The following is a 12,168-nucleotide window of genomic DNA, read 5'->3' on the forward strand; positions in this document are numbered from 1 at the left end:
TAATTAAAAAAAAAAAAACAAGTTTGGTGGCTTGGCCTGTAATCTTAGCACTTTAGAGGCTGAGGCAGGGGGATTGCTGTGAGTTGAAGACTGAACGGTAAATTTCAGGTTAGCCTGAGCTACAAACTCTGACCTATCTCAAAGGTTAAAAAGGCTGTGGCTATGGTTAAGTTATATAAGTAAGTGTTTGATTAGAAAGCAACAAGCCTAGGTCTATCCCCCCAACCCCAGTGCTGCATAAAACTGGGTGTGGCAGCACATGCCTGCTATCCCTGCACCAAGGAGGTAGAGACTCATCCCAGGGTCACGTGCGTGCTCGACCAGCGCGCTACAACTTACAACAGGCCTCCAAGCCTGGAGCTTGCCTTTGGAGTCAAGAAGTCTTGACAGAGGGGCTGAGGGTATGGCTCAGTTGGTAGTGTGCTTGCCTGGGATAAAAGAAGCCCTAGGTCTAACGCTGCTTAAAAATCAGGCATGGTAAGCCGGGCAGTGGTGGTGCACGCCTTTAATCCCAGCACTCAGGAGGCAGAGGCAGACAGATTTCTGAGTTCAAGGCCAGTCTGGTCTACAAAGTGAGTTTCAGGACAGCCAGGACTATACAGAGAAACCCTGTCTTGAAGAAAAAAACAAACAAACAAACAAAAAAACAGGCATGGTGACAGTTCTCAGGAATAGGAGCAAGAGGTCAGAAGTTCAAGGTCATCCTTAGCTCCATAGTAAATTCAGTATCAGCCTTGGGTGTGTGAGACAAAAATAACAAAGTGTACTTATCCATCCCTCTCTCTGGTTTCCTTCCAAGGACAGGAAGGAGTCAAATGTGTTTTCTAATTGGCAGGAGTTGCAGGATGGGAGGAAGTACCTTAAAGGAAGCCACTCCTGGGTCAGAGATGGCTGGCGGGTGCTGCCCGGTGCCGTAGCCTGCATAGCTTATCACCCATGGCTCATGGAAGGTCACCCACAGCTTCACACGGTCCCCAAAGGTGGAGAAGCAGAAGGCGGCGTAGTCCAGGAAGGCATCCACCACACTCTCGTTCTGCCACCCGCCTTGCTCCTGCAGGGCCTGGGGGAGGTCCCAGTGGAACAGCGTAGCCATGGGCTCCACCTGGGAGTCCAGCAGGCTGTCAATCAGTTTGTTGTAGTAGGCAACACCTTGGAGGTTGGGGCTGGTCCTCTGCCCGGTGGGAAAGATGCGGGACCAGGAGATGGAGAATTTGTACACATCAGCCCTGAGGCCTCGGAGGAGGGCCACATCAAAAGCGGGTTTGTGGTAACTGTCACTGGCCACCTTTGCTGTCGCTTGGCTCTCAGCAGCATTCAGGTTACTGTAGTGGTCCCAGATGCTTGGCCCTCTGCCGCCTTCGGCCCAGCCTCCTTCCACGTTAAAGGCTCCCGTGGATACTCCCCAGAGGAACCCTTCTGGAAATACATCTTGAAGGAAAGCATCCCTTTCCTCCCTAGACTGGTTAGCAAAGGCTGCCCAGACTCTCTGGTAGGCGGACACAGGGAATGAGGGCACAACTGTCTCATGCTGCTGCTCGCTCTGAAGGGCCAGGCTGATGTCCGTTAAAGAACAAGATGGGCTGTGGGATTGAAGTGACATAATTAGTGACTGAGTTACAAATGTTGAATAGGGTCAGGCATGATGGCTCATGCCCTAATCTCAGCACTCAGGAGGCAGACACGGGCAGATCTCTGTGAATGTGAGACCAACCAGGTTGGTCTACATAGTGAGTTTCAGACTGGCCATGGTTACCCTGTTTAAAGGAAGAAGAAAGAAGAGGAGGAGGCAGGAGGGGAGGAGGAAAAAGAAGATGGGGGGGGGGGGGGGGGGGGGGGGGCTACACAGCTTTTGGCTACACACCAAAGGCAGCCCACATCCCTGGACTTCTCAGGCAATATCCACAAATGGGGCACAGACATCGAGCAGCCAAACACTCAGACACATGAAAAGGTGCGATTCTCTGGACTGTGCTCTGCTGCATCGGCTCTCAGGCTGCTGCTGTGTTCTCTGGGGAAGGTGTTTCACATTTCACACTGAAAACCTGGGCCAGGAACTTATTTCACGAAGCTTCTGTGGGCTGCTCGGATCTAAGCTGGCTTCCTTTTTCCTTCTCTTTAAAAAGATGATTGTATTTATGTACTTTTCAAGCTTTATTATTACCTGTTGCTGCTGTGTGGACAGCTTCATGGAGTCCCTTCTCTCCTCTGCCTTTACATGGGACCTGAGATCACACTCGGGGCACCAGGCTTGCCTGCGGAGCTGGTTAGTTTTTTTGTCAACTTGACAGCACGCTAGGGTCACAAGGGAAGAAGAAACCTTCACCTAGGAAATGCTTATGTCAGACCAGCTTCTACACAAGTCGGGTGGGGCACTGTCTCGTTAATGGTGGAAGAGAGAGGGCCTATATCTTTGTGGGTAGTAGCCCTCTGGGCAGGTGGCCCTGAGTTGTATAATAAAGCAGGCAGGAGGGGTGAGGGGCAGGGGCCTCAGACTAGGTATAACTGTACTTACAAAGGCTATGGTGCCCTCTTCTGGTGTGCATACAAGCAGACAAAATGCCCGCCCATATGCATTAAGTATATAAGTATATAAATAAATCTTTTTTTTTTTTTTTTTCCGAGACAGGGTTTATCTGTGTAGCCCTGGCTGTCCTGGAACTCACTTTGTAGACCAGGCTGGCCTCGAACTCCGAAATCTGCCTGCCTCTGCTTCCCAAGTGCTGGGATTAAAGGCATNCNCCNCCNCNCCCGGGGGGGGGGGGAAGGAAGGAAGGAAGAGGGCTGAACAAGCCAGGAAAACAAACCAATAGGCAGCACTCCTCCATGGCCTCTGCTTCAGTTCCTGCCTTGATTTCCTGCTCTGACTCCCCTTGATGATGGACTGTGAGCTTTAAGATAAAGTAAACTCCATCTTCCCCAAGTTGCTTTTGGTCAGTGTTTTATCATAGCAATAGAAAGCAAACGGTGGTAAGTAAGTGCCTTTGCCCTCTCAATCATCTGCTAGTCAGTCCTACATTTTTATTTATTTAGAGACTCTGTGTGTGTGTGTGTGCGCACGCGCACGCTCACACGGGCACACATGTGCACATTGCATGTGTATGGTATGGTAGTAGACAGGACAATTTGTCAGTTATCTCCGTCCAACATGTGAGCCACAGGAGTCAGGCTCAGGTCTCCAGGCTTGGCTGAAGTGCCCTGACCCACTGAATCATCCAGCTGGCCCCATAGCCTGCCTTCTCTGCACACTTTTCCTAGTGTCTTAAACTAAAAGGCACAGGCTCAGATATCAACCCTGCTAATGTGTGCACGTACGAGAATGCGACAGTGAGGAAGCAGACTATGTGGGGCCCAGATACCTGGCCAGGAGGGACTGCTTCTCCTCCAGCCTCCCCTTTGAGCCTTTGTCTCTCATCTGTTAAATGACTATAACCTGTTTGCTATTCCAAGGGGCCAGGATAGGGCTGGAGAGATGGCTCAGCAGGTAAAAGAGATTACTGCTCTTGCAGAGGGCCTGCCCTGCACCCACATGAGAACTCCAGTTGCAAGGGTCTGATACCCTGTTTTAACTTCTGCATGCTCACTCAGGCATGTGCACGCACACACACACACACACACACACACACACACACACACACACACTAAGAGACACATTGGTCCCCAGTGATTGCCTTTATAAAGAACAGCAGAGCCCACAGTACCAGTTTCTTATAGTGATCTGTGCAAGCGGCATTACCTCTCCTCAGAACTGGATGTACAGCTCAGGAAGGCACTGACATCAAACCCAACAGTCTGGACTCGGTCTTTATTTATGGCTGTAAGGAAAGAACCTTAGTTGACTGTGTGTGAGATCAAACACAAACAATACAGTTTGCCTCGTTCTAAAACCAGCCAAGGCCCAAGCAATGATCCTCACCCTTTTATTTTGTGTTTTTTGAGACAGGGTTTCTCTGTGTAGCCTTTGCTGTCCTGCAACTCACTCTGTAGAACAGGCTGGACTCAAACTCAGAGATCTGCCTGCCTCTGCCTCTCGAGCGCTGGCATTGAAGGCATGTGCCACCATTGCTTGAAAAGGAAAACATTTTTAAAAGGCAGCTGGGGAGTTACTTGGTAAAGTGCCTTGTTGGTAAGCATGAGGTACCAAGTTCAGCCTCCAGAAGCACATAAGAAGCTGGCCTTGGGGTTGGAGAGATGACTCTGGTTAGGAGCATACCCTAGAAGACCTGAGTTCAGTTCCCAGCAGCCACTTCAGGTGGCTCACATCTGCTTGTAACTCCATTTGCAGAGGATCCAACACCCTCTTCTGTGCTCCTCATGCAACTGCACCAATATATACACACTCACACACACACACACACACACACACACACACACACATACACACACACAAACACCAAAAAGACTATCCTAGAGTTCAAGGCCTGCCTGGACTACATGGTGAGTTCTAGAACAGCAGGATGCACCTAGAGGTTTTTAGCATCTTAGGTGCCACCAGGGCTACATGTAACATGGGTACACAGGCTGTTTCCATGCTGACAGCTCCCACCTGAGGCTGGAGATTTACGTGTCCGTATTGGGCATTCTTAGCATCTCTACAGAACCTCCTAGTGTCTTGGGACAGCGAGTAAGAGCTCACTGTCAGGGCTGCAGGGGACCTTAGCCTTATTCGCAGGCTCCCAGTCTGGCCATCTTCCTAGGCCTCTCCCTCACGGGAACCCCAGATTTCAGTACTGCTACCCAACAAGCCAGTGTATAAAACATCACTCAGCACTTGTCACATGTTGGTCCAGTCACCTTCCAGGAGTCTGAAGAGCAGTGAGGCGGGGTTCATTCCAGTCGATGGGCAGTCCTGAGGTTTTAGGGTGTAGATGAAAACTTTCACTTTTGGCTCAAGGTTCTAGAAGAGACAAAGACCAAGAAATGCACCTTCAGCATGGGAACAGGTGAGATGCCCTCTGCTCTCCTTTTGGAAATGACCTCTAGTCATCCCACTTACCAAGGACAGTGACTTGGACTCTGAGGGAGAAAGACACTAGTCAATGACCATCAGCCACCAGCCCTTCCCAGAGGAAGTGATGCCCACAGCAGCCTATTTCAGACGGGGCACCTCATAAGCCAGCAGCCACATTATTATCAAGGCAATCTGCTTGTGTAAGGAGTACCCAAGAAGTTTAACCAAGATGCCCTCATGTTCATAAGCACCTGTGGCTTGCTTAAAAAGATTCTGGCCAGGCGTGGTGGTGCATGCCTTTAATCCCAGCACTTGGGAGGCAGAGGCAGGTGGATTTCTGAGTTCGAGGCCAGCCTGGTCTACAAAGTGAGTTCCAGGACAGCAAGGACTACAGAGAAACCCTGTCTCGAAAAAAACAAAACAAAACAATACAAAACATCTGGTTTGTGAGACGAGAGCTGAGGCTGTTTGGCAGAGTGGTTTGTCTGCCTGCATATGTGTCTTTGCATGTATGTTTATGTACATGCATTCCTAAGTATCACCTGTTGAGTCCATGTACATTGTTTGTACATTTGCAGGGCTGACCATTTGGCACTGGACAATCAGTTGGTGTGCTCTTCCCTGGGGACGACCCCACCCCAGCCCCGCTCCCAGCGATACTCAGCTGCCTGTAGTATTCCGTGCAGAGTTGAGGCTTCATGGGCTCTTCAGCATCCAGGTTTGCACGTTTATTGGTGTTATCCTTGCTGATCTCACGTTCTAACCGTCATGTTGGTGAGACATTATAGTTGTAGTTTTCAATATTTCTTGGAGACGCCCTCCCATCAAAGGCTGCCTCTCACAGTCTATCTCTCCCTCCTTTTTTATTTTTCCAGTATCTTTGGTGTGAAGGGAAATTCTCTTCAGGCTGATATGTTTGACTTCACTTAAAAGTGTTTTATCGGTGGTCCTGGTTTGGAGGCTTCTGCAGACACCCTTTTTTGTGGCTGCTTGTGTTGATGGCCTCTCTTCCCCATCCTCTCTCAAACAGGGTTTCAAGTAGCCCAGGCTGGCCTTGAACTCATTGTTTAGTTGAGACTAACTCTGAACTCTAGTCCTCCTGCCTCTATCTTCGAGTGCTGGGACTACAAGCATGCATTAATACACTTGGTTTATGCTGTGCTGGGTATGGGACTCAGAACTGCACATTCTAGGCAAGCAGTCTGTCACCTGAAGAGCTACTGAGAGCCCATGGCAAGCCCATCTCAGGCTCAGCAGGTCTGATTTAGCAAGTTCAGCCCACACCTTAGCCAAAGCATCACATTTCTAAGAAGCTGTCCAGAACCTTTGCCACCCACCATCGAGATGAAAGAGCCCTCACGTTACCTGCAATTCACTCAGCTTCTGTGGTAGAGTCGATATACTTTGGCAGTCATAAGACAAATCAAGAGACAGGAAATCCACGGAACCCTAGAAGTAAGGAAATCAAGCCATTAGGAACAAGGTCCTGCACAGAAGTGAGCCGTGACTCTCCCCAGGACTAAGCTCAATCGTGGGCTGAGAATCTGGGGATGCGTGTGCATATCACTAGATCACCTAGTGCCCCGGCGGGAGCACTGTGGGTAAATAATAAGTGTGTAGATGGGTGTGCTGGGTGTGGGGTGCCAACAAATGGAGGAGCTCCATCTGCCCATGGCAGCACACTCCCCTTGACCTTTGTGGTATCTGAGGGCCCTCCTGGGGCTGCAGTTTGGTTTCCATTTCAGGCCCTAGTTTGAAGTCCACACCAGTCAACCCTGGCTTGACTCGTTTCCTAGCAGAAAGCACAAAAGCACAAACTGCACAGCCCCACTCAGCTGTGCTCTAACCCGCACTCTAGTTAGGGCCTGCTGAGTGTTAGCTCAGAGGGTAGGGTGCTTGCTTACCATGTGCAAGCCCCGGGTCTGGCACCATGCTGGTGCATGCCTGTAACCCAGCACTCATCCTTGGCTACCTACTGAGTTCAAGGCCAGCTTGTACAACATGAAATCAGTCTTGTCTTGAAGAGGGGGAGGGGCAGAGGGGAGGAGAATAGTGAGATGGCTCAGAGGATACAGGCTCCTGCCATCAACTCTGGTGACCTGACTTCTATTCCCAGATCCCACATGATAGAACAGAGATTCCTCAAAATTATCCTCTGACATCCACATAAGTATCATAGCACGTGCATGTCTACACAGAGACACACAGGTACAGACTCAGATACACACACACACACACACACACACACACAGCTGTCTGGCTGTCTGGCCACTCAATTCTTCTCCTTGCTGGGATCTCATGAGCTCATTGCCACCCTGGACCTGACACCTAACCCATCGCTGGCTCCCCAGTATTCTCCTAATGGGATGATCCCTGGTTTTCACCAGGTTCCACAGGCTGGCTCCATGGTGGAGACTGGCACTGAAGTCTCCCAAGCACACGCTCCCCATTCTTGTTTCTGCTGTCAGGTGTGATAAGACACAGGCATGGTCTTCCTGGTGGGAGCCATGCACAGGGGATAAAGAGACTCACAGTTACGGGTAGGTTAAGACTCGGATGCACAGCTTAAGAAGGAAGGTGAGTAAGTATATTGAGCTCATGAAGGAAGGCAGAGGATGATAAGGGCTCTAAGAAAAGCCTGCACTAGTGAGGCTCAGTGTTCACGAAGGAGACTCACCTGGGAACTTAGGACACTTTCAAAGTCTCAGATCAGCTCCACCTAAGCAAGCTGTTGGAGTCTCTCACCCCACTCCCCTCCTCTCTTCTCTTCCCTCCCCTCCCCTCCCCTCCTCTCTTCTCCCCTACCTTCCTCTCCTATCCTCTCTCTTCCCTTTTATACTTCACTGCCTTCCTTTTTTGTGAGAGGGACAGGGTCTCATGTAGCCCAGGCTAGCCTTAAACTCACTGTGTAGTTGAGGCTGATCTTGAACTCCTAGTCTTCCTGCCTCTATATCCCGAGTACTGTATTCTAGGTATCTGCACCATGCCCAGTTTGTAGTACTAGAGACAGAAGCCAGGGATTTATGTATGCGAGGCAAGCACTCCACCAACTCATTAAACTCCATACTTAGCTCTATTAAGTATACATTTTTAAAAAAGAATAAATCATCTAAGCAGTAAACAGCTTTGACCTGCTTTGGCTGCAAGGCAATGTGGGACATTGTTCTGTAGTGTGTACGCTGACAGCTGCATTGTCCTGAGCCATACGTGTGAGGGACCAGATGTCATATTTGCCAACTCAGGAACTTGAAAAACATCCATGATAAGGTTTTGGATTAACAAATTTCTTGCTGACTAAACGGCATCTAAATTAACTTATAAAGAGTGATAATTGCTATCAGGAGACCAAAGGGCTGATCATAAAAATGTTTCTCCAGCAACAGCCTTTGAACTGGTATCTCACCCATGCTGGCAGCGTGTGGAGTTTTGAGATGACCCCAGCACGGCATGGGTTCCCTCTGGGAAGCTCCCACCCTGCTCAGTGCAAACCCCCAGGGCCTCCAATGGGCCTGCACGGTAGATGCCTCTCTCTCTGACTCTGGACTCAACTTCTGCATTTGCCCTGTGTGTATCTTATGCTGGCTTCCCGTCATTTTACATGATGCCTGCCTTCCACGGCTCTCCCTCCTCCTCTGCCTCTCTTAATGTGTCCAGCAACACCCCCTCTACTGTTAACCCCACACACTAGTGTCCTCCAGCAGGACTGATCAGAGCTCCTCTCTCAACCCTCAGGTGTTCTTTCCCCTGGGAGCTCTTTGCTTAGATGGTGGAGACCTTGGCTTGGGGATATGGTTCAGTTGGAAGATTGTTTGCCTCGAATGCACAAAGGCCTGGGTTCCATCCCTAGTGTATTACAAACTGGGTATAGTGGCTCACGCCTATAACCCCAGCACTTGGGTAGTAGCGGCAGGAAGAGCAGGGGTTGAAGATCATCTTTAGCTATGCAGTGACTTTTAGGCTAGCCGGAGATACCTTTTTCAAAAACAAAATGAATAAATGATAGTTCCTAAAGGAAATTCCCTAGGGGGTCTTGGCACTCAGAGGCTAAGGCAAGAAGATTGAGCAAATTTGAGACCATCTTGGGCTATAAGATGTTAGTGAGACCCCGTCTCAAAATAAAACAAAATATAGTAAGGCCAGGCATATAAACCCCAGAGCTCAGAAAATGGAAGCTAAATGATCAACAGGCCAAGTTCAGCCTGGGCTACACAGGGAGACCCTGTTTCAAAACCAAACCAATCCAAAAATATGCTATAGTTTAAAAGGCATAGAGAATATAAATCAGATGGGTACTGATTTATATTACTAAGAAGTGTATTACTGATTACTAAGAAGTATATTTTTAAAAATTAGTACACCTGAATGAGTTTTTCTCTGTGTGTGGGCACGTGTAAGCCACAATACACATGCCAGGTGAGAGGACAAGTTACAGGGAGTCAACTCTCTCCTTCCACCACGTGGGTATCAGGAGAATATTTGTTTGGTTTTCTTTGAGACGCGCATTATGTATACCTGGTTGGCCTTCAGCTCAGTATGTAGATCAGGCTGGCCTCAGACTATTTAGAGACCCACCTGCTTCTGCCTGTTGAGTGCTGGAATGACAGGCATGTGACACCGTGCAGGTCGGACTTTGGCTTCTTGATGGAGCCAAGCTGAACAGGACAGATGTGGGGAGCTAGGGCAAAAGCACATAGTTCCTTTTTAAGGTAGCTGTGAACCTTGGGACTGGACACTGCTTGGAAGAATTTATGAAGATATCAAACCAGGGCTGGGTTTGTAGCAGGGTTGTTGGCGGGGTGCTTGCCCAGCGTTGTCAACTATCACAGCACTGCACAAATCAGGTGTGTGTCACATGCCTGTAATCAGAATGTAGCACTCAGGAGGTGGAGGCAGGCAGGGGTGGGGGGTAAGGGGGAAGTCAGAAGTCCAAGATAATCTACTGCTGAGTTCTCAGAGACATGGAACACTATCTCACAAGTTTTAAAATTAAAAAAAAATGCAAAGAAGCAAATGAAAAATTTCAGTTTTAACAATTAAAAATCACAGCCGGGCATGGTGGCGCACGCCTTTAATCCCAGCACTCAGGAGGCAGAGGCAGGCGGATTTCTGAGTTCGAGGCCAGCCTGGTCTACAAAGTGAGTTCCAGGACAGCCTGGGCTATACAGAGAAACCCTGTCTCGAAAACAAACAAACAAACAATAAACAAAAACAAAAACAAAAAACCCCCCAACAATTAAAAATCACACTTTAGCCAGGCAAGGTGGTGCACACCTTTCGTCCTAGCACCTTGGGAACCAGAGGCAGGTGGGTCTCTGAGTTTGAGGCCACCTGGTCTACATAACTGAGAGAAAAAGAGCTTGACCACCTTACCTTGGAGGCACCCCAATTCTGGCCTAATTGCACCCCTCCTGTGGTTAGTTACAGCCAAGGCACCCGCCACCCCTGCCCCACTGCTGTGACTAACAGTTTCCCTAAGTCAGTGTCCATACAAGCACCATTCCTGTACAGCCTAGATTAGCAGTTAATAAACCTGGCCAGACTCAAGCTCAGCCCCTTGACTAAGCCACCTCCCTGTTGCTGGTGATAGAAGTCCACTGTCTTGTCTTCTCTGATGACAGCCCGTCTCGGATTTCCTCAGAAATAAACCTGTCTCATTGCCCTTGAGCAGCCTTCCGTTGTGTTCTTCATACAGAGACTTTATCTCAAAATAAATGAATACAACTGCAATTCTCCCTAGGCATTTCAGGTGCTGCGCCTACCTTGACGAGAGCCACCAAGGCTGGGTCTAGCAGAAGCTTGGAGATGTCTTCAGCCTTCAGGACCACAGACAGCTTTCCTCCTGGAACCAGACAGAAGCATGAGGCTGAGGGAGGGCTGAGGTTTTTTGAAGAGATTTCTACTGTGGCTTGTCTCTAGGGGACTGACACACTTTAGAAAACAAAGTGGCCAAAACCCACAATGTCTCTTTAAGAGACTATTTTGTTCTTATTTTTTGTTTTGTTTTGTTTTGTTTTGTTTTGTTTTGTTTGTTTGTTTGTTTGTTTGTTTTTTCGAGACAGGGTTTCTCCGTATAGCCCTGGCTGTCCTGGAACTCACTCTGTAGACCAGGCTGGCCTCGAACTCATAAATCCACCTGCCTCTGCCTCCCAAGTGCTGGGATTAAAGGCATGCGCCTCCACGCCCGGCCTTGTTCTTTTTTTTTTTAATTTCTTTTTTAAATTTAATTTTATTTGTAATTCATTTTTTTTCACTCCATATTCCATTCCCACCCCTCCCCTCCCACCCTCCAACTGTTCCACATCCCATGCCTCCTCCCCACCACACCCCGTCTCCACATGGATGCCCCCAGCTTCTACCCCATCTGATCTCTAAACTCCCTGGGGCCTCCAGTCTCTTGAGGATTAGGTGCATCATCTCTGAATGAACACAGACCCGGAAGTCCTCTACTGTATGTGTGTTAGGGGTCTCATATCAGCTGGTGTATGCTGTCTGTTTGGTGGTTCAGTGTTTGAAAGATCTCGGGGAGCTGGGCATGGTGGCACATGCCTTTAACCCCAGCACTCAGGAGGCAGAGGCAGGCCGATTTCTGAGTTCGAGGCCAGCCTGGTCTACAGAGTGAGTTCCAGGACAGCCAGGGCTACACAGAGAAACCCTGTCTCAGAAACAAAACAAAACAAACAAACAAACAAACCCAAAAAACAAAAATGAAAGATCTCGGGGTTCAAATTAATTGAGACTGCTGGTCCTCCTACAGGATTGCCCCTCAGCTTCTTTCAGCCTTCCCTAATTCAACAATGGGGTCAGCTGCTTCTGTCCATTGGTTGGGTGAAAATATCTGCATCTGACTCTTTCAGCTGCTTGCTGGGTCTTCCGGAGGGCAGTCATGATCCCTTTTATTGAGTGCTCCATAGCCTCAGTAATAGTGTCAGGCCTTGAGACCTCCCCTTGAGCTGGATCCCTCTTTGGGCCTGTTGCTGGACCTTCTTTTCCTCAGGCTCCTCTCCATTTCCATCCCTGTAATTCTTTCAGACAGAAACAATTATGGGTCAGAGGTGTGACTGTGGGATGGCAATCCCATCCCTCACTTGATGTCCTGTCTTCCTGCTGGAGGTGGGCTCTATAAGTTCCCTCTCCCCACTATTGGGCATTTCATCAAAGGTCCCTCACTATGAGTCCTGGGAGTCTCTCACCTCCCAGGTCTCTGGTGCACTCTGGGGTGG

The 12,168-nt window shown here is 49.1% G+C and overlaps 1 protein-coding gene across 1 annotated transcript in view; it reads right to left on the reverse strand.

Annotated features, from left to right (window-relative positions):
* Positions 1 to 12,168, reverse strand: part of Lct (lactase) — a 44,032-nt gene that overhangs the window by 23,816 nt on the left and 8,048 nt on the right. The window contains exons 2-6 of the mRNA XM_021175421.1: positions 10,708 to 10,787; positions 6,314 to 6,397; positions 4,792 to 4,894; positions 3,734 to 3,812; positions 860 to 1,580 (exon numbers count right to left, since the gene is read on the reverse strand). Coding sequence (XP_021031080.1) covers positions 860 to 1,580; positions 3,734 to 3,812; positions 4,792 to 4,894; positions 6,314 to 6,397; positions 10,708 to 10,787 — 1,067 coding nt within the window. The remainder of the gene's footprint in view (positions 1 to 859; positions 1,581 to 3,733; positions 3,813 to 4,791; positions 4,895 to 6,313; positions 6,398 to 10,707; positions 10,788 to 12,168) is intronic.

Source organism: Mus caroli, chromosome 1 (genome assembly GCF_900094665.2).
Source record: "Mus caroli chromosome 1, CAROLI_EIJ_v1.1, whole genome shotgun sequence".
Taxonomy (NCBI): Eukaryota; Metazoa; Chordata; class Mammalia; order Rodentia; family Muridae; genus Mus; species Mus caroli.